The 22,019-nt window shown below is 33.1% G+C and overlaps 2 protein-coding genes across 5 annotated transcripts in view; both read right to left on the reverse strand.

The window, feature by feature from the left end:
• Positions 1-3,631: 3,631 nt before the first annotated feature.
• Positions 3,632-22,019, reverse strand: part of LOC130893528 (nuclear distribution protein nudE homolog 1) — a 40,626-nt gene continuing 22,238 nt past the window's right edge. For 2 of the 4 annotated variants that reach the window (XR_009059216.1, XM_057799750.1), the window contains 2 exons: positions 17,991-18,052; positions 5,338-5,528 (listed from right to left, as the gene is read on the reverse strand). Coding sequence is in view for 3 of the 4 variants with exons in the window: in XM_057799750.1 (XP_057655733.1) it covers positions 5,468-5,528; positions 17,991-18,052 (123 nt within the window). In the remaining variant the exon portion in view is untranslated. Of the gene's footprint in view, positions 4,096-5,337; positions 5,529-17,887; positions 18,053-22,019 lie in introns of those variants that run through there. The other 2 variants (XM_057799752.1, XM_057799751.1) reach the window with 2 other exon arrangements.
• LOC130893527 (ATP-dependent DNA helicase pif1-like) lies at positions 11,750-15,009 on the reverse strand. The gene has a single exon (XM_057799749.1). The coding sequence runs from the start codon at positions 14,823-14,825 to the stop codon at positions 13,272-13,274; it is 1,554 nt and encodes a 517-aa protein (XP_057655732.1). The 5' UTR covers positions 14,826-15,009; the 3' UTR covers positions 11,750-13,271.

The raw sequence follows: 22,019 nt of genomic DNA on the forward strand, positions 1-22,019 counted from the left end.
TTTATATTATTTTGTTCCATCCAATCCTCTATGATTTTGTTTACCTTCATGATAGTTTTGTATTACTTCTTCAATGGATTTTAGAAGGATGTCACTCAGTTTTCTATTATACTTGATTTTGTTGTTTGTTTTTAGAAAATTGTACTAAAAGTCTTTCTTTAGTTTCATATAATTTAATAATGGTTGGTGTAGCTGTTCAAAATTAACTACAGAGATTATAATTGGATTTTTTCCTACAGTTACTGCAGATTCCGAAAGTGATTCGGTTTCTATTTTCTTATTTTTCGTAGTATTTAAGAGTGAGTCATTAAATTTTTCAATATAAACTAATAAATTTTTCATATTTAACCTCCATCTAATTAATTTAGAATTGGGTCTTTTAAGGAAAATAGCCAATTAAGTGGCTTGTGATCTGTTACTATTTTTCTCAATTGTTTCGTAGTTCGCTTCAGAATCATTGAGTGTTCTGTTAGCGTATGCGACAGATAAATCATTTCCGATTTTCCCTTGGATAAAAACAGCGCCCAAAGCAACATTGCTGGCGTCAGTTGTGAGATTAAATGGACGGGAAAAGTCCGGATATTGTAAAATGGGGACATTTAATAACAAATTTTTGCATGTGTCACAACAATATAATCAAGAACGTTTACGTTAATTACTGCATTAGTTAAAGGTTTAGTAAGTTTAGAAAAATCTTTCCTATAATATCCTAGAAGTCCGAGAAAAGCTTTAATTTCTTTCGTTTAAGTTCGGAAATTTCTATATTCAACGCGTAAATGTCTCGTTTATCTGCATAAGTATTTAATAAAGCATCTTTTAAATTTTGCCAGTTAGATATGCTACATGCTGAAATATTTACTTCTGCTTGGCCTTTATTTTTAGATAAAATACTAGACATCAAATATTCGTTTTGGAAGTCTACTAAATCTACTGTATTATAAAACTTTTCGGAGATTTCTATAAATCTAGGTAGTAAGGCATATTCACCGTGAAATTTTGAAATCATGTCCAGATATTGTATATATTGTAATAATTGTTCAGATTTTGTAATATTATATTTATTTATTGATTAACGGAGGTTTTTGGGTCAGAATCTAAATCAGAACTTTCTGAATAAATTAAAATAATTATAATCTCTATACAACATAAAGTACTTACATCAAGAGTACTGTTTTTGCCATCTAGTTGAATTGAAGCTGGAACTACCAATATTCTCTTGGAATTCCTCTTCTTACGAGGCAACAGATTTCGAATTGAGATTCAACCAAGAGTCCCAGTATTGCCCCAGTCCCAGAAATAATGCGCTACTTAACTTGTCACACTCGGAAAAAGCTTTTTTAAAAATTATTTATTTAATAAAGTTACAACTATTCAGATTCGAAGTAAATTCTAGACTGACAATATAAACTGAACATCTGAAAATACAATACAAAAATACAATATTAGCAAAAACTAGTTCTAGCGTTGAACCGCGTTGAAATTTCGAAAATTCTCGACGTTTTCTACTTTGGAGCCATTATCAAGAGAAGGGTGGGGGTGGGGATAGTTTGATTATTCGTTAATTGGTAAGAAGTGATCCGATTCCGTGGTCTCACTCTGCCTACTCCACGCAACGAATCACCTCTTTTTTTCGATTGATTCCAAGATCTCAATCTGCCTACTCCTTGGAATTTCACCGAGGAAATGAAGAGCATCAAGAACACACTCACCGCTGGTCTTGAGCTAACTGGGGAGCTATACGCCTGGACCTTGTGATTATAGGGGACCTCTTGACGAGTTTTGGGGTTTTGGCGCGCGTGGAAAGTATATTATTGGCGGGAGGGGTAATAAATGTGCTTCTCGGGGGGTTGTATAGGAAATGTTGTTGTTAGCCGGAGTGGCATTGGAACGAAGTGGATGAAGAAGGTGTTTCAAATTTGCCGTTAATATCTGGCTATCATCTCTTGTGTTCAAACAGTTTGGATGTTTCTCTATTTCGATAGCTTCTCGAATTATCCTGGACTTGAAGGAGCGGAGCTGGGCGGGAGTTTTGGTTATATAGAAATCAATTGTGTGTCCGGTATGGACACGATGTTGGGCAAGGATGGAGGGAATTAATGACGGATATCAAGTGCTCCTTGACTCTAACGGAAATACGTCGATTTGTCTGGCTAATATAGGAACGGGAGCAATCCTAGCCGGGGATTTCTTACACTCCATGTTGTTCATTGGGTATTTTGTCCTTTGAAGAAGAAGAAAGAAAGAAATATGCATCCACCAAGAGCTTTGGAGAAATACGTGCAAGGGGCCTTTAAAAACCATAACTGCTGTAGTTAAATGTATTGATCAGTAAACGTGATCGAGAACTGACTGGTTTAGAGATAGCAACTCATGACAATGAATCTAAGGATCTGTCTTTGAGTATTTCTACAGAAAAGAGAAGATTGAGAGAAGCTGGCCTTTTTGGAAGGGTGGCAGAAAAGGAACCTATTTTAAGACGTCAAAATAAAATTAAGATGTTATAGTGGACTGAATGTCATACAAATTGGATGCATGATGAGCGGGAGAAAGTTTTATGGAGTGATGAGTCAAAGTTTGAGGTTTTTTGGTATAAGAGAAGAGTGTTGTGCGCATGTCAAAGAAAGAACGGATATTCTATCCGTGGTTAGCGTATGGTTTCCGGATATTTTGTAGCAAATGTGACTGGAGACCTGGTTAAAATTGAAGTGATTTAAAAAAAAGTTATAAATATTAAAATATAATGTAGTACGTTCTGGCCAGCACCTGATCGGTAGAAAATTTATCATTACAACGATGCCAAACATATCTTGAAGCTGTACAAAGAGTATTTGAAAGAATTGGGAAGGAAGAACGTACTGAAAGTAATAATTTGGCCGTCACAATCGCGCGACCTCATCCGATAGAGTTGTGGGACTAATTGGATAGGAAAGTCAAAAACACTGTCCTTCTTCCACTTCTCATTTGATGACGATTATTCAATAAAAATTATTAGAGAATGCAAATGTCGTATTGTTGTTATTTGTTGGATATCACGCTAACTACAAGGTGGACAAAAACTTCTGACACAAACTACAATCAATCAAGAAACAAAACATAAAATATTTTTCCTTACCTTATATACAAGGACTTTTCCAACAACTATCAAATTATTTCAATAAATATGATAAGACATGATCCAAATCTTTAGTGGTACTAAAATCTAAAATACCCAAAAGCAAAAGAAGTAATATCCAGTATCTTATAATGATTGTGACGCTGATTACATAGGACAGACATCTCAGTATTTAGAAAATAGATAAAAAGGTCATCAATACGATAAATGTAATTTTTTAATGCACTTTCCATATTATAAAGATTTTTAGCATACCTAATTAATATTTTTGAAAATGCTTTGTAGACGACTGAACAATTACAATGGCTGCATATTAGGTTTCACACCACGTAAATTGTTTTATGTGGAATAACCAATATTAACTAGTATTAAAATTAAAATGTTTTCCGCGAGCTGTGAGTTGGATTAAATTATTTCAGTGATATCTAATATAAACGATTGGATGCACAGAAATTATTATTTCTTATTTCTATTATAATTCAGATAGGATATGAGAAATAAAACGCATAATATCTAACAAAAAATGTCAATATTATTAGATCAAAGGAATTGTTTTTACTAACTATACATAATTTTTTATTGTGATTATGTCGTAGTAACAATTTACATATGTAAAATAATAAAAAATTATTATTAAATCGTAGTTATATCTATATATATATAGACGTTTTAAATGAGTAGCACTATCTAGTGAATCTAATGCGCTCATAAAATAGGTTATTATTTATATTTATGAACAGGAATGTGAACGTCCCTAAACCAGTAGCAAAAGTTCTAACCCTCAAGTTCTTACGTTACATTATGCTCAATAAGTAGATTTCTTTTTTATGTTTGGATCAGTGATTCCCAACCTTGGTCTGCGGACCCCTGGGCGTCCGCGAGTATACGTATGGGGGTCCGCGGTGTTATCTCTGAACCATACGCCGCCCGCGATTAGTGCAATTGTTTTGTGTTGCGTTGCGTTTGAAATTAGTTATTGTGACCTGTGACAATGAAACGCTGGTTAAAACCAAATGACTCCGCTTTGGACGAAGCATTGTTTGTAAAAATGATTCAGGTATTTTAATTGAGTATATTTTATTAATTTTTTGCATATTCATCCTCAAATCTCTCGAGATGTAGATGAAATGTTTCTTTGGATTATTCCTATCAAACATATTTGTTTAAGGGTACAATATTTTTATAGTTTTTTGTTTATGATAAACATTTTCTATTTAGTTTTATCAAAAATGCAATACTCGGTGTGTTACATCATTTTCAATATAAAATAGACGAAAAAATGAGGAAAAGTCAAATAATTCCACAACCATTATATATAGGTATAAGAAATGATACTTATTTTTATGTGCATTCTATTAAAGGTATAATATACTGGGCGTGTCATTTAAAAAAAATGAGATAGTTATTTACAAAATTCGTAACTCATACAGAAAAAAAAAAGACACCCAGTATAATTCTAGATTCGAAAATCATGAAAATTTAATAAATCCAAGTTTCGTGTTTGAAAATTAATTTTGTAAATGATCCCAGTTAGCCTCATTTTTATTTTGCGGAATTTTCCAAATATAATGATTTTTCAATAAAAATTCAAATAATCTCAAATATTTCCTAAACCGTGGGGATATTAAATAGGTCGGTCTCATGAAAGTTACCTTTGTTTTTACCACTAAATCAAAAAACGCAATAAAATATAGGGTGTTCTATTTAAAATTCCAAAGTTGATGTCGATTCTGAAGAATTGGAACACCCTTTATAATCCAGAAGTCAATAATCTAAAAATCCTTTTAAATACAAACAACTTTTGTGATCGAAATTTTTTGATAACTTTTACAGGTTTTCAAGTATATGGGTCATCTTATGTTTGACACCCTGTAAATAATTGTAATATTTTTGTTAGTAAATAATTTTTCATTGTTCAATTCCGAATAATGTTTTCCTACAAGGAACGTGTTTGATTATATCGTTTAGATTCGTTATCCTGTACTTGTACTTAGAAAGGTTTAGTGATAATGTATAGGCTTATCACAGAACACTTCACTTCACTTCGCGTTACTTTGTTTCGTCTCACTCAACTTCAAATTCAATCAACTTGTCGAATTATGGTCAGACTGAAAGGAGTCGACGTATGATAAAGTATGGGGACGCACGTAGTTCCACAAGTATGGGGACATACACTTTAATTAACTTCGTTAGCATCGGAGCGAATAGTATAGTGAGCCTGTTACTTTATTGTGATTGTGTCCATTACAACTTTCTTTTATTGAAAAGTGAGGAACAATTTGTAAACTTAGTTTCTACGACATAATGAGAAATTACATCTTAAGTAAAGCATATCATTAGTAATAGTAGTTCTTCTCATTTAGTGACCCCATGCAAACTTGGAGTTGGGTTGTTTTTTGTAGTACTTCTGCTTCTTCTGTCAAACATTAATTAAAATTGTACATTGTTGTAATTTTTGGAAATCGTTTCGCGAACTTGATATTATTGTTCTACACCCCAACAACGATCTGACATTATATATATGAAACAAATGTATATATTTATATATGTGAATTGTAAAGAAGTCTTTGCCAGCTATATTATGAGCGGTTACTTATTGGGAACGTGGCAATAAAACACCAAAGTGGACTAACTTTAATATATTTTCCGAGCTTTCGAATACTTATATATTTATCGTCTGGGAATTAATTGCTTTAAATTTCGTTGATTCTTTTGAAACACATTAAATTCATTAATTTCAAAAAGTAATAATTGACACTTAATAGAAATATCAAGCTTATTGATTATGATTTCTATCAAGCGTCAATTTGAATATTGTTTTTTGAAAACAAAGAATTAAAAGTTTTTTAAGAAAATCAACCAAATTTAAATCGCCGTAATTCTCAACTAATTAATTCTCAGACGATGAATACTTAAGTATTCGAAAGCGGGGAAATATATTAGAGTTAGTCCACTTTGGTGTTTTAATTTTGCCACTATGAACATGCTCAAGCTGGCAAAAACGACGTTACAAATCACATATAAATATGGGATACTTAAAAACCACCTCAAGAACTTATGGTCAATTTGTTTTTGTTAAAATTTCAAAATCATGGTCCATAATCAACATGGAAATGGCGAAAGAATATAACAGAAGATGCTTCCTACTATAATGTCGAAAAAAGAATATTCTTCCCATTTTCCTGCAGAATAATATCAAGCATATTGAAAAAGACAAGAAACAAGACAACAACAATAGTTATTACATCTATAATAGGTTAGTATATAAGCTTTTAAATAATGAAATTGTTTGTAATTAAAAAACAATATTCAAACTTGACAATGGTCTCTCACAATTTAAAAAACAAATAATTGATACCACAAATAAATTTACTTTTGAAAATTTTTCGAGCAGACAAGTTATTTATAATAAATTATTTCATAAAATTAAAAACAAACAAAAAAATGAACTTAATATTATTATTTAGAAAAAAAATCAATTCAGTTCTCAAAACCCAAGATAATTGGGTTAAAAATATTTCAAATACAGAGGATATTTTACAGTTTGTATCGTTAGGGTCTAAATTCAGTATTAAACCTATAATTACCAAAGATATCTCAATTCAAACTATATTAGCCAATATTGATTACATATTTTCTTTCATACAAAATGAACCAGAAATATAGCCAAAGCAACCAACAACTTAACTAACCACCTCATGAATCAAAACAATTTTTTGTTTTTAAAGATGTATTACATGAAACCAAAAATTTTTTAAAAGAAAATCCAAATTGAATAGTCATACCATCTGACAAAAGTAATGTCAGTCATTATGGAGAAACAACAATATTTAGATTTATCCAAAGAACTGATGTAAAATAATATATCATACAAAGAACTTACTAATGATCCAACTCTAAAAACAACTAATAATTGTAACAAATTAATAAAGTCTTGAACAAAAAACAAATTGTTAAGGAAATTATCAAACTATAACGGTATTTCTGCTAAATTCTACTGTTTACTAAAAATTGATAAACCTACTTTATCAGCTAGACCCATTGTAGCATCCATTCACACTCCCATCGAATCCCCTACAAATTGGTTAACTGAAATTTTGATTAAATCTTATGATTATCACAATGATTATTATATGAAAGACTTTATTAATTTATTAGTAACATTGATTTTTAACAATACATATTTCTCTTATAATAATAAAAATCAACAACAAATTTTTGGAACACCAATAGGGTCTTCAATATCCCCTATATTAGCGGATCATGTAATGGATTATATTTTGGACTTGGTAATACCTGTTTTACCCTTCATTTTATTCTTCATTAAAAAGTATGTAGATGATATTATTTTATCCCTTCCATATAAATCATATGATGAAATTGATAATTTACTATTTTACTTCAATAGGTTTGATTTCTATATACAGTTAAGTATAGAAAAGGAGAATACTGGAAAAATCGTTTTTTCTTGATACTAAATTCACAAGAAACGAAGATAATGAAATTTTAATTGTCTGGTATAGGAAACCAATAAGTTCTGTAAGATATATCAATTATCATTCATATCACCCACGTAACACTAAAATTAATTTAATCAAACAGATGAAAAATATCCTCCATATCTTTTGCAATGAATTTTGTATAACACATCTGACACTGATTTAAACATTGAATCATCATTTTCAAACTCCGAAATTATGGAATTTAGGTATAGACACTATTACATGAAAAATAATCAGTATTTCTCAAGGATTTCTAAAAACACAAAATATATAGGGTAATCCATTTGAAATAACAAAGTTCATTGTTTTTGCGGAACAAGGAAAAATATCACCATAATACCAGCCGTTTCACAAGTTCCTTATACACAAAAATTTACAAAAATCATACAAGGTGTTTCTGTGATACATTCATACACAAAACTCACTCTGTATATATGTGGAAACCAAAGAAAAAATTAATTTTTCTTATTGGAACAAAGTTCTAAGTTGATTTTATCCTTATTTTGATGTTCATGATGAAGGTGATCTATAGATCAAAATAAATAAGCAAATTGTCAGTGTCAATATCATATTTTGATTAAGACTTAAAGAAAAGTCGAAACGTCAAAATTTATCTTTCTTTTAAAAACTAAAACAAAAAAAACTAATTTTAAAACAGAAAATATCTAAAATCAAGAACATTAAATGTTTATCTTTAGTGTTATATCATCATTATCAAGCCTTTCAATCCTTTGGATTATGGCTATCGCTTTAGCGTTTAAAATCCTTTTTTGAGGTGGATTATTCCTCGTTTTCTATTTTTGTTTTCTTTTGTATTGTATTGTATTATATTTTGTATTATCTTTTGTATTGGCTGCTTTTGTTATTATTTTCCTTTCCTTTCTGTTCCTGCATTTTGCGTTCCAGTTCTCTATATAAAGTGTTCTTATTTCCTCCTCTATTTCATATCTCGCCTTGCCTCTTCTTGGCCACAATGGGGTCCATTGCGTTAGTCTTTCGATCATTTTAGTTGCTTTTCTTTTATTTATATGCCAGCCCAGTCTTTGTGCTTTTATGTATCACTATATTTTGCTTCGCCAGCTCTTTCTCTATTTCTTCGTTGTTCTTTGCTCTCCTTTCTCCCTCCTGTGTTATGTTTGGACCTGTTATAGTTCTTCTTCTTTTTCTCGGTTGTTTTAAGTTCTTCTTTTTTATTTATTACTGTTGTTTCTATCGCTAACGTGACTACCGTTCTTATTAGTGTCTTGTACTTTTTTTATTTTGTTTTGTTTGGTAAATTTTTTTGTTTTTTTCCATAGGCTTGATAGCCCTTTTGTATCCTTTTCTTTATGTTCCTGGTTGTTTGTACCAACTCCAAAATAATTAAAGGTCTATAATGTTTTTGTATTTGTTAGTTTTCAGTTGGTTTGCTCTCTCTTCTGGTTTTCCTCCTATTTTCATATATTTTGTTTTTCTGCATTTTTTTCCAGTCCGTACTTTCTTGTTTCTTCTTCTAATTTGTTGATCGCCTTTATCAATTCCCTCTGTCCATTTGCTATGACAGTCGGCTGTTATAATGTTTGCATTCTGTCTTCCTGCGTTTCTCTCAATGCCTACCAATATTATATTGAATAACGTCGGAAACATTGGGTCTCCTTGTTTGACGCCTTTATTTGTGTATGTCTATTCTGATGTTGTGCTTTAGAATCTCTTTTTAACGTCACTCTGATTCAGTATTATTTCTATTAATACTCTTAATTTTTCTGGAATTCCTTGTCTTTCTAGTTGTTTTGTTATTTTCTCTTTTTATTGAATCGAAAGCACTTCTGAAGTCAATAAAAACTATATGTATGTTTCTATTATATTCCATTGCCTTTTTATTTCAAGGTCTGGCTATTAAATAACGGGACTGGTTACGAAAAAGGGTTTTATTATAAAAATCATTCTACATTCGAATGCTCCCCTTCAATATACTCCCCTCCACTCGCCACACACCTTTCCATACGTTTTTTCCATTGATCGAAACAGTGCTGGAAGTCTTCTTTGGTGAAGGCCTTTAGGATCTCTGCCGGTTTTTGCTTTACCACTTCCATCGACTCAAATCGGGTCCCTTTCAAAACAGTTCTTTTTCTAACCTTTCTAAGCATTCAGGGAAATCTGAGCAGACCCGTTGACGCGAGAGCTTTTGGTTATGATTCAGATTTTTGGGTACCAACTTCGCACAGACTTTTGTCAACTTCAGTGCTCTCTTTACCCTCATTAAAGCGCTAACACCACTCAAAAACACACGCACGAGATAGAGAGTTGTCCCCATAGGCCTCTTGTAACAATTTATAGCACTCAGTCGGAGTTTTTTTTTCAATTTAACGAGAAATTTGAGATTGATACGTTGCACCTGTTTTTCGGCACGGTTATAAGAGTGACGGAAACGTGTTCTGTGACGTGCATAGACAAGATAGCTAGATACCCAACGCACTACTCGTTTTTTACCCCACCCGTCTAGGGCGCCATCTAGGCGCGCAGTCTTGTTAATTAATAGCCAGACCTCGTATTTGCTCTAGAGTGTGGATTACGTCGATAGTTGATCTTCCTGGTCTAAAGCCGTTTTGATAATTCCCTAGTTCTTTCAATCTTTTGTTTATTAAATTTGCAAGATTTTGTAGGCGATATTTAGCTAGGTTATGGCTCTATAATTCTCACATATCTCTTTATTGCCTTTATTCTTAAATATTGGTGTGATTATGCCTGTGCTCCACTCGACTAGGATTTTGTTTTGTTTCCATATCTGCTCTATTAGTTGATGAATATATTTATTTAGTTTTTCTCCGCCATATTTCTCCGGTTCAATTCCATCTTCTCCTGGGGCTTTATCATTCCGAAGTTTCCTTATTCCGTCTTGCACCTCACTTTCTGAGGGGCATCTTACCTCGTCCTTTTCTTCCTCTATCAATATTATTTCTTTATTTGCTTTGATTTTTTCTTTCCTGTTAAGTCTTTCTCTATAGTATTCTTTCCATAATATCTCCCATCTCTTGTATTTGTGTGGTTCTATTTTGCCGTCTTTCGCTTTTATCCCTGTTGTTTTTATTACTGGTTCATAGTTTTGATATTTTATCTTTTTGTAGAATTGCCTTAAATTATTTGTACATCCATCATTATTTATTTTTTCTATCACCTTATTAAGCCATTCATTATTTTTTTTTATAAAATGGAATTGCTCTATCCCATCTCCTGTCCTATTCGTCCCTAATTTGTTCATCGTTTTTGTTCTCGCTCTGTTTTTTCTGTTCTCTTGTCTCCTGACACTCTTGGTCATCTTAATCTTTCTTTTTTTTCTTTCTCCCTATTTAGTATCACTTCTGCCGTTTTTGAAATATTGTTTTTTATTTCTCTCCAAGTTTCGTTAACATATTTTTTTTTCTATTGAATATTTTTCCGTGATCTTCGAATATTCTTCTTGATATTTAATTATCATTTTCCTGCATCCAACTTTTTTGTACTTTTTTTGGTTTCATAATATCTGCTTAGATCTAGGATTTTTATTTTAACTATTATTAGTGGTCTGTGTCTGCTCAGTATGTTCTTGTGCCCGTTGTTTTCCTGCTAATTCCCTTTGTGGCTAGGATGTGATCTATTTGACTTTCGGTATTTCCTCCTGGGTGTCTCCAAGTTGCTTTATGCTTTAACCTGTGCCCATTGTCGTTAGTTTCATGACGGATCGTTACTTTTTCATTTTCTATCGCGTTTAAGTAATTTTCTTTTCCTATTTGTGCGTTTGCGTCTCCAAGTAATTTCATCTTTCTCTCTTTGGTATTTCCTCTCCTATTTGACTTAACTCTTCATAGAAGTCATCGTTTTCCTTTTCCTAACATATTTGTTCTTTATTTTCAATTTCAAAGTTGCTTTTCTTTCATTTACTAGTCTAAAATCTATAATGCTATTTTCCATTTCCTTCTTTACGTAGAATCCTACTCCCTTCTTTCCACTTTTTGGTTTCCCGCTAAAAAGGAATATGTATTTTTCTTTTTTTACTTCTCCCGCTTTTTCTATTTCCTTTACTACTTCTTCCATCTTTCCGGTTCTTAAAAGAGTTTTTATGTTCCATGTTGCTATTAGTAGTTGTTGTCTTTCTTGGTTCTTTTTCTTTGATTTAGTCTTTGTTGGCTATTCATTGTTATTTTCTGTTTTGATTTCTGATATTTCTGTTTTTACTATGCTCATTAGTATTACTAATATTCTCATTATTATATTTGCAACTATTACTTACTGTCATTTTTCTCCTGTCCTTGCCCTTTTGTTTGTTCCGTTTTCTGTGCGGACTAATATTGTCAAAAATGACATCTTTTCGAGATATACCACGAATGAATTTTTATAGCAGAAATATTTTACCATCATACTCAATCCAACACAGTCACACCTGACCTATCAAATCTTGTTTTTTCCAGTTGCGAGTGTCAATTAATGACTAATTATAATCGTTGATGTGTTTTATCGCATTATGGTGACAATAAGCTGTGATAATAATGAGAAACGTATGTTTGAGCCCCTTGGAAGATACTTGTACAATGTATTTAAATTATTAATCTACGATCCCAAAATAAAACCTTAGGTTGCCTTCCTACCGAATGTTTAATGATGTTAAGAAGATAGAGGGGGCGATAGTTTCGGTAACAGATGCAGAAAAGAAATATTTGATATTATTATATATACCTCAAATTAATTGTACCTTTACGTACACAGATATGTACAGTTCTTCCAATATCAATTGGAAAAGACAGTTATGCGAAGAACAATCAATATTTCATAAATACGCACGGCACTCAAACTCATACAAAAATAATGTTCACTTCCCGTATAAAATTTGGTGTAAATATCTAACAAACCGTCAGTCCACGTGGACTCATCATCTGCACTGTTTACCAATGAAAACATCGAATCGTAAACATAAATGCATTTCTTTTGGCCGAAGCCGTATGTACACAATTTCTTCGAAATAATCCTGCCAGAAAGTCTGCGATAAGCATTGGAGTGGCTTGGTGATTTTAATTTAATTCATACATTTCTTTAAATAAATAGAAATATGTGCGTTCTTTAGACCATGGGCGAATGAAGACAATGAAACTGCACAGTGTAGTGAGTTTTAAGGCAGGTATGAATTTAATAATAAATATTTAGATGTACAACCTCAGGAATAAATATATTCGAGCGTTCAAAAAATGATAATGCAATCATAATAAGAATTGCTGAAATAACTAGAGTAAATAAATTTTATCGAGTAGTCACGAAAGGAGTTGCCTTGGATCATTCAGAAAACCGAAAAACATGTAAAAAAAACTGAAATCAGTTGACATAGCTACTCAAGATTCTATACGTAGAACAATTTATAGTTTACTAGCTGACCCGGCAAACGTTGTTTTGCCATATAAATAATTTCCTAGTAATTTCTAGTGTAGACAAAAAATAGCTTACTTATTGTAAGTATGTATGTATGTTAGAATGTGTATATTGTATGTATGTAAGAATGTGGTATATGCGTGAAATAAGCATGGAGCGCTGTGAACGATGAGGGAATATAAAAATAACAAAAGGCAAACATTATTTTTAAGTTATTATAATTTATTCCTTAAAATTATATATCATTAATTAAAAAATTACGACAGTAACACTATTAAACAATATCAATCTCTTAATGCCATAGCGTGAACAATATTTTTTGTTAGTCCATCTTTAGCTAACACAAACAAACTGGATGGTTTACCCAGTCGAGAGCATGCCACGAATAATTGTCCGTGTGAAAAACATGGTGTTCTCAAATCTAATCCACAAACAGACATCGTTTGACCTTGGGATTTGTTGATAGTCATTGCAAATGCCAATCTAATCGGAAACTGAATACGTTTGAATTGAATTGGCACATCTGTAGGTATAATAGGAATCCGTGGTATGAGTATATTTTCACCTCTGAACTTGCCATTTAAAATCCTGGCTTCGATCACGTTTTTCATTAATTTTTGAATGACTAATCGCGTACCGTTGCACAGCCGGGGCGGGTTCAAATTACGAAGCAAGATAATTGGAGATCCAACCTTTAATTGTAAATTATGCGGTGGCATGCCTGGCAAATCCAGTGAGTTCAAAAACTCTGTGGGAAAATTTACTGCTTCGCTGTCGTCGCAAACTGTATCAATAGATTTATATGATACCAAGTTCCCTGGCAACAACATTTGTATCTTCAGATTTAAATTATCAACGTCTACATTTTTTGCCGCTAAAATCGCTCTTTCTGCAAGCCACTCATGATTTATGTACTGTGTGTGTACATCGGGAAATATTTGTTCAATGAGAGTATCTTGCGAATCAGCGATTGTGCAGAAATCGGTCGGTAATTTTACGTATCCAGTTTCATCTATAGCAACTTTTCCATCACCGATATCTAAGAGTTGTTTTGAAAATGTTTCAGCGGATAGATCTTGAAACATTTGAACGCGCATATTTATTTTTAGCTGTAATTTTTCAACATTACGCCACAATGGAGATGATTTTAAGCAAGCGTTGATATCATCAGCGTATGTTGAACGTGGAATGACTGGAAGTGTTTGTCTGAAATCACCTGAAAGGACCAACAGAGTTCCGCCAAATAGTTTGTCATTGTTTTTAATATCTTTCAATGTCCTGTTCAACGCCTCAAGTGAATGTTTGTGTGCCATAGTACATTCATCCCAAATAATAATTTTACACCGTTTCAGCACAGTGGCCATGGACGATTGTTTCTTAATGTTGCATACTGCGTCAGGGTTATTCTGAATATTTAGTGGCAGCTTAAATACTGAATGAGCTGTTCTACCTCCATCCAATAAAGTTGCTGCAATGCCCGATGATGCAACGGCCAATGCGATGCCATTATTTGATCGTATTTCAGCAAGAATTAGCGAAATAACGAATGTTTTGCCAGTTCCACCCGGTGCATCCAAAAAGAAGAACCCACCTTGTCCAGCTGAAACTGCGAGCATAATGCGATCATAAATGGTTCTTTGTTCCTCATTCATTAGTGGGACATTGCGGGCAACAATCGCTGCCATTTCTACAGTACTGTACTGCAGTTCACGATTCATTTCAGTATTCATTAAATCAGATGCAGTTCGATTTGGCGAATTCATACCGAAATTACTAAGTGGTAAGTTGGCAATGACAATGCAAAGATCCTCAATAGCAATCAATGCTTCATTGTACATTTCGTCGCTGAATGTTATGGTTAGATCGTGGCACCGTATACGATGTTGATGCAATCATCAGTCATTGAATCTTTGTGATTTTCCCATAATATCTGTGCTCGGGCTGGGAAACATGTAGTCAACACTATAGCGAATAGTAGACGAATTTGTATTGCTGTACAGTTCAATGCAGCTTCAGCAAGCATGCATTCCCACTGGCTGTCGTCTTCCAGCAAGCCGAGTGCAAGGCATGGATCTTTATACGTTGGATATTGTTGCCCATTCACTTTACGTATATCTTGAAATGATAATGGGCCAGTAACATTAACCAAAAACAGTCGAAGATAAAAGCAAGGGTGAAAGGTGAAAATTGAGGATTGTATGTATTTTTGTATGTTGTATCATAAAAAAATAGAAATTAAAAATTTTGTCTAAAAAATAAAAAAAAAATTTAGGGGTGGACTACCCCTAACATGAAAAATAGATGTTGGCCGATTCTCATAGATACCGGATAAGCACAAAAAATTTCATCAAAATCGGTAAAGCCGTTTCGGAGGAGTATGGCAACGAAAACTGTGACACGAGAATTTTATATATTAGATATAAGGAGAACAGGGTAATACAACAAAAGGTAGCAAATTATCCAGAATACAATTATACCAGTTTAAAAACATGGCGTCAGCATGTGGTTTCAAACACAAAAAACTGAATAAACGGATGGGCAATAACCGAATCGTTAAGGATCGTTCGATGGCGACAAGATTATTTGCGTCAGATAAAAGACTACCGAAGTTCTAATAGACACAAAATTCATCTGGATGAAACATGGTTTGACAGTCACGATAAAGTAAATTTCGGTTTGGTTCTGGCTCTGAAGAGAATCGCATTATAAAAGTACACACATGGAAGCAAAGACGGTTTTATGCCTTATGCTATATTAATATCTAACCTAACCAAATAGTAGTAGTAAAAAAGCTTAAATTTTAGCATTTATGTCTGAAGCAAATATTTCTATTCCTGTCATTGCATATTTAACGCGATAGAGTTAATATGGGCAAATGTAAAATCAAAAATTGTAATGAGTCTCCAAAACTGAGTAAAGAGGTTGTAGAACTCGTAAAGAAAGTTCTAACAGCAGACCGCCAAGAGCTTTGGAAAAACTGTGTTGAACATGTTATCAAAGAAGATATCACTCTCTTTACAAACCTTCATAATTCAATCAAATGATAACTCTAGTTCAGACGGTTCTGACTAGCATGGTTATTCATAAAAATACTTAGGATATGAAATGTTTCTTTTTCTTTTGTTTTATTTGAGGTACAAAAAGGGCTCAGTTCACGTCTGGTACCTTGTTTAAACCAAACTCGCATACAGACAGGTACATTTCACTCGTCTATTTACGGTCTATAATTTACTATTCAGTAGTAGCAAGTTAACGAGGTATAATAATGATTTTTTTCCAAGTTTCAAGTAGAACTACAATTAAGTGCATCTGTCTAAATAACAGCGTATAATTTCGTCCAATTTAAGATGATTTGATTGTCTTTTAACGAATACTTTCTCGCCAAAGATATACATATTTTTAAAAGTATTTATAAAAATAATAAATTTATAAAATGAAGTATCTACGCTTATTGTAACTCAAACAAAATTGTCGTCGAGGTTTTTTATATGAGTTTTTATAATGTGCAATTGATATCAGAAGAACTAGATGACCAAATTAGAAAACAAGACTTTGTTCAAATGCATGGGCTTCAACAATAACTACGATTGGAGCAAGAAACAGAATTTCTACGGTTAAGTGATATTTTATGTTTCAACTAACCTCTCTATCCTCCATCATTACATCGCCATATCGTTACCATAACTCAGTTGTCCTGATTTTGACTCTCAAAAGAATGGTCAACTTAGGTAACACAAGAAATGACAAAACTCAAAAACAGTAAAAGTCCTGACCACGATATCAAATTAACTAATCAAAAACATCCATTATGGAAGAGTATACAAAACTGCTCAATATAATATTACGATACATCGATCAGAAAACTGAAAAAGCAGCATAGTATGATTTATATTTAAAAAAAAGGAGACAAAACCATCCAATCAAAATTATTGTAAACAAACGGCAATAATGCTAATGGAAGAGGAAGTTTCCGAAGAAACTGGTCGACCTCCGACGCGTTATTCTGATGTAAATATCGACACAATCGGAGAACTTGTCCGTGCAGATAATCGGTTGACAATCAGAATTATAGGCGAGCAGTTGAATTTCGATCATAAAGCTGTGTTCATTAGATAATTAATATGTTGGGAATGAGATGGAGTGGTTCCAATATCTGGAGAAAAAGGTACCTGGACTTGATGAAAATGTCATCAAGAGTAAGATTTTTGAGTGCTTTCCGGAACCAAAACGCGAGACTCCCAGGGCTCCAAATAGCAATAATTAGCAAATCAAAGATGCATGCTGATTAAAATTCTTTTTTAGGATGGAATAATCCACAAAGAGTTTGAAGGAATAGTAAAAAAACACTTTTATCACGAGGTTCTTGAAAGACTTCGTCGTGTACGAGAGACCAAAGATCAAAAAGAATTAGATTTTAGACCTTGACAATGCACCTTGTCTCACAGAAATTTCAATAAACAAATTTTGGTCTATAGAAATATTCCTGTTGGTAATCAACTTCCTTATTTACTTGACATGAGTCGTACTGACATTTTCCTGTTCCTAAATTAAAACCTCATTTTAAAGAATGTCATTTTGGGACATAGAAAGCATTCGAACGGTTGTAAATGACCAGCTCAAGATTATCCCTGGCTATATATTGAAGGAAACAATATCAATTATTGCCATCTGTGTGGAAGTTACGAGTTGGCTACACGATTTATTATCTTGAACAAAATCAAGTGTTATATATTGACTTTACCTTCAATTAAATGAAACTTTACTCGTCGGTAAAAAAATTAAATAGTTTTTTACTATCTAACAACCGAAAAAAATTATTGGCTTGCTTATTGAGGTGCGACTGATATATCAACAATCGCGAAACGTTTTCCTTTTATGATAAAATAAGATCAACAAAAAATAATGATACGAACTTTATTGCTAAATTACTAAACTGAGTATAAAAAATATATATAGTATACTAAAACTAGTAACTAATAAAATTCGTCGATGAGAACACTCACCGAATATCCGTGGACATGTCTCTATAGTCGTACTTCGATTTTTCTAATCTACGTTCTAAACCCTGTGAAATATAAAAAATTAGTAAACGCTGAAACTGAAAATGATGACATTATTTAAATATGAGTAGTACTTGATAGGATGATATTTGAGTTGAGATTTACAATGATCAGAACAAAAAGTACACTGTCCTTTGTCCTGTTTGTAAGCATCAAAGTAAAATAAAATAAAACATTGCTAAATAATTCATTCAACATATGATGTGAAAACCTAGTTTCTCTTTCACACTCTACAGTAAGGACCGAAGAAAATATTGCGGCTGAATCCGCCAATGTTACTGATGACAGTGAAATGTCGATTCGCCGCCATTAGCAGCAATTGGGTCTCTGTTACTCCACTACGCGGAAAATTTTGCGAGAGGATTTGAATGTAAAACCTTATAAGATACGGCTAGTGCAAGAATTGAAGCCACACGATCTCCCACAACGTATAACATTTGGTGAATGCGCACTGGCAAAGTTGTAGGGAAATCCATTTTTTTTATCGAAAATTTGTGTTCAGCCACGAAGCTCATTTCTGGTTGAATGGATACGTCAATAAGCAAAATTGCCGCATCTGGAGTGAAGACCAGCCAGAAGCATTGCAAGAGCTACCAATGCATCCCGAAAAAGTGTCTGTTTGGTGTGGATTATGGGCCTGTGGCATCATCGGGCCGTACTTCTTCAAAAGCGACGATGACCGGAACGTTACTGTGACTGGCGAGCGTTACCGTGTGATGATTGACAAATTTTTGTCCAAAATGGAAGAATTAGACATGCCTGACATGTGGTTTCAACAAGACGGTGCCACATGCCAGACGGCAAGCGAAACAATGGCCAAATTGAGAGCCACCTTCGGTGAACAGTTCATCTGTTCTGGAGCCCCTCAATTAGCTGCTTAGATCGTGTGATTTAACGCGTTTGGACTATTTCATGTTAAGGCTAATGTCTACAGGGATAAACGATTGACGCACTGGAAGTCAATATTGAAGTATTTATTCGTGAAATACTGGCCGATATGTTGAAAAGAGTGTGCCAAAATTGGACCTTGCGCATGGGCTATCTAAAGCGGAGCCGCGGCCAATATTTGTATGAAATCATCTTCAAACATTGAATTATACTGATTGTGCTATCGATTCCAATAAAGGTTTCATCAATTTTTTCAAATTTTTTTGTGGTTTTGTTAGGAATATTGAAATTTTAAAGCCAGAAATTCAAACAGAAGTTTTCTTCAAAGGTTTCAAACGATATGAGGTCTATTTTCTTAAAGTGTCCAGATCCACAAAGGCCAATGCTAAACTGTATAATTTAATTGAATTGGCCAAACTGTGGGTTAAATCTAAACGTGTAGTCGAACATAAAGTAGTTTGAACTTCGCCCAACGAGAGCAATAAAGGAACAGCGAGTTGGTATTCATATTTTGAGATGCGTGAGGTATTCTGTTTGACCAATACTTTGAATAAGGAAATAACCAATCGTATATAACGATTAGAAAGAAAATTACAAGCCGCAGTTTTTAGAGACTACATATTGTGGAAAACTTCGTTTCCCCAAGTGGCGCTGGTATGGGGAATATAAAGTACGAGTCGTTAATCGACTTCATAGTCGATTCGTGAAAGAATACGGGGAAGCAGCAATGAGCCGAAAGTATGGTATTGCTCTATCGTTTTTGACATGTTGCGATATTCCAAGGTATCGGCACATGCATTATTCGATGAACCGAAAGCCACACGAATCCTGCGCAGTCCCACATTTCTTTAGCATACCGGCCAGCAGTTGATCGATTACATTTAGTGGAGGAGGAATATTTATTTCATAATTTCGGTTCTACAAGCAATGAAGCAACTTTGATGTAGGAACACCAAAGAAATATAAATTTAAGGTTAGGCAATCTCCCCGTAAAATTATGGTGATTATATTCTAGGATTTAACTTGGAGCGTGTCAGACCATCCAGTCAGATAATTATTACTACATTTTGACAAGATTACACGTTTCCATCTATTGCCGAGCCCGTTGCGTTCAATTTAAGTAGGAAATATGGTGTCACCTCCCATATCGCTCAAATTTGATACCCTGTGACACGGTCTTCAAATAGTGGTGTGAAATCATCAGACCAAACCTTGGAGAACTGATAAAAACCTGCTTTTTGCCGAGATAGGTTCAATAAATGCCCAATTTAAATGATTGTTCCGAAAAGTGATATGCATCAATTTTATTTTGTATTGTTGAAAATTATTTCTTTTTTCTACAACTTTGTTCATAAACCTCCTTAAAGTAACAAATTGTTAGAGTAGCATTAGTAGATTCAAGTGAAAGCTCCAACTCCAATATCATATTAAATGAGAAGTTTTCACATTACATCGTTAGATTCTCTAATTTGGCAGTTATCTTGACATTATATTGAAGTTGGTTACTTCGTTTTAATTGGCACACTCACTAAAATTTCGAATTTCACTCAAAACATGTTTAAATTGAAAAATGCAAGGATAACACTCTTATACAAAATCATATCTCATTCTTAATACATAAAATAAGTAAATATCAAGTTGACTGTGAGAGAAAATATAGAAACTAAAATTGTTGAGCCAAGGAATGTAATAAAATTTTACAAGAGAAACAATTCAGCGACTCTAAAAATTCACTAATAACGAGCTTTAAAAGGAAAAATAAAACAAGAATAGGCGTGCTTATTATAGACTGTTGAATCCAATATGTAATGATGCTGTAAGAAGATTCTTTTCAAGATCCACATAACACAAAGAGGCTGAGAAACTTGAATCGTGAAAGGTGTCATTTTTAAAACAGTAATTTTTGTTTATAAATATCGTTTACTAGGGACTAAAGATAAATGAACAATATATTTCAAAGGATTAGGAATCCATTATGTTGTGGGGATCGTTGTCGGGCAGATACAATTTATAGTTGGAATGTTTGTTAACCACATTGGAAGAAACTTTGAAATCGATGAAAGATTTCAAATTCCATCTAGATTGGGCGATGTGCGTTAAAACCAGCAATAAAATAGTTTGAGCACAAGATTCAAATGTTAGAATGGGTCTCCAAAACCCTGACCTATCGCCCATAGAGATTCTGTCTCATAAAACGAATAACATTATACAAAAATGATTTTATAAATAATATAAACATACCCTCATACCCGTCTGGTCGAATGGTATTCAACTATGGAGCTATGCTAGTCAAAATAGTCCACAAATCATTTGATTATTTAAAAACAAGGTGCACATGGGTACATTCGAAAAAGCAGGAACTGGATATAGACACTGTTAACCAAATTGTAGTAAAATTTGTCACGAGTCATGAACTACCACTTCGTTGCCATTCCAATTTTGAGGAAATCCCGTTGTTTGACATTAAAGGAATAGAGAAAAAACTCAAGAGGATTAAACCTTTCGAGTTAGTGAAATGAGTTTATTAACAGCAGAGTAATGCGTGTGTTTCGGTGTACGTTAATTAGTGTTCAATATTTATCGGAAATATAAGGATGCTGTTGAGTAAGACCTAAGGTAGTCTTTGCCGGCTATATTATGAGCGTTATTTAATGTGAACGTGGCCATAAAACACCAAAGTGAACTAACTTTAATATATTTTCCGAGCTTTCCAATACTTATGTATTCATCGGCTGGGACTGAAATTATGGTCAAATACAATTTCTTATATAGTAATTTTGGTGATGTTTGTGAACAGTTGTTTGTAAATGGGTTACAAGGTGGCGCACTGATAAATAATTATTTTGATTTATGAACGGGTCAGACAAGCATAGGGATCAGCTTGTGTTCTTATGATAATTTTTTTTTCAAATTTTTTTTTGTAAATTGTAAACTAGTTTGTAGTTGTTCGCAAAATCCTTGATGAAAAAACAAAAAAAACATATTAATGAACAGGATTTCTTCTTAAATAATTCTCTCTAAAATTTTTAGATGTGTGCCAATTGAAAGCGGTCGGGGCTCGTACCTTTAAAAATGATATTAAAT

This window comes from Diorhabda carinulata, chromosome 4 (genome assembly GCF_026250575.1).
Source record: "Diorhabda carinulata isolate Delta chromosome 4, icDioCari1.1, whole genome shotgun sequence".
Classification (NCBI taxonomy): Eukaryota; Metazoa; Arthropoda; class Insecta; order Coleoptera; family Chrysomelidae; genus Diorhabda; species Diorhabda carinulata.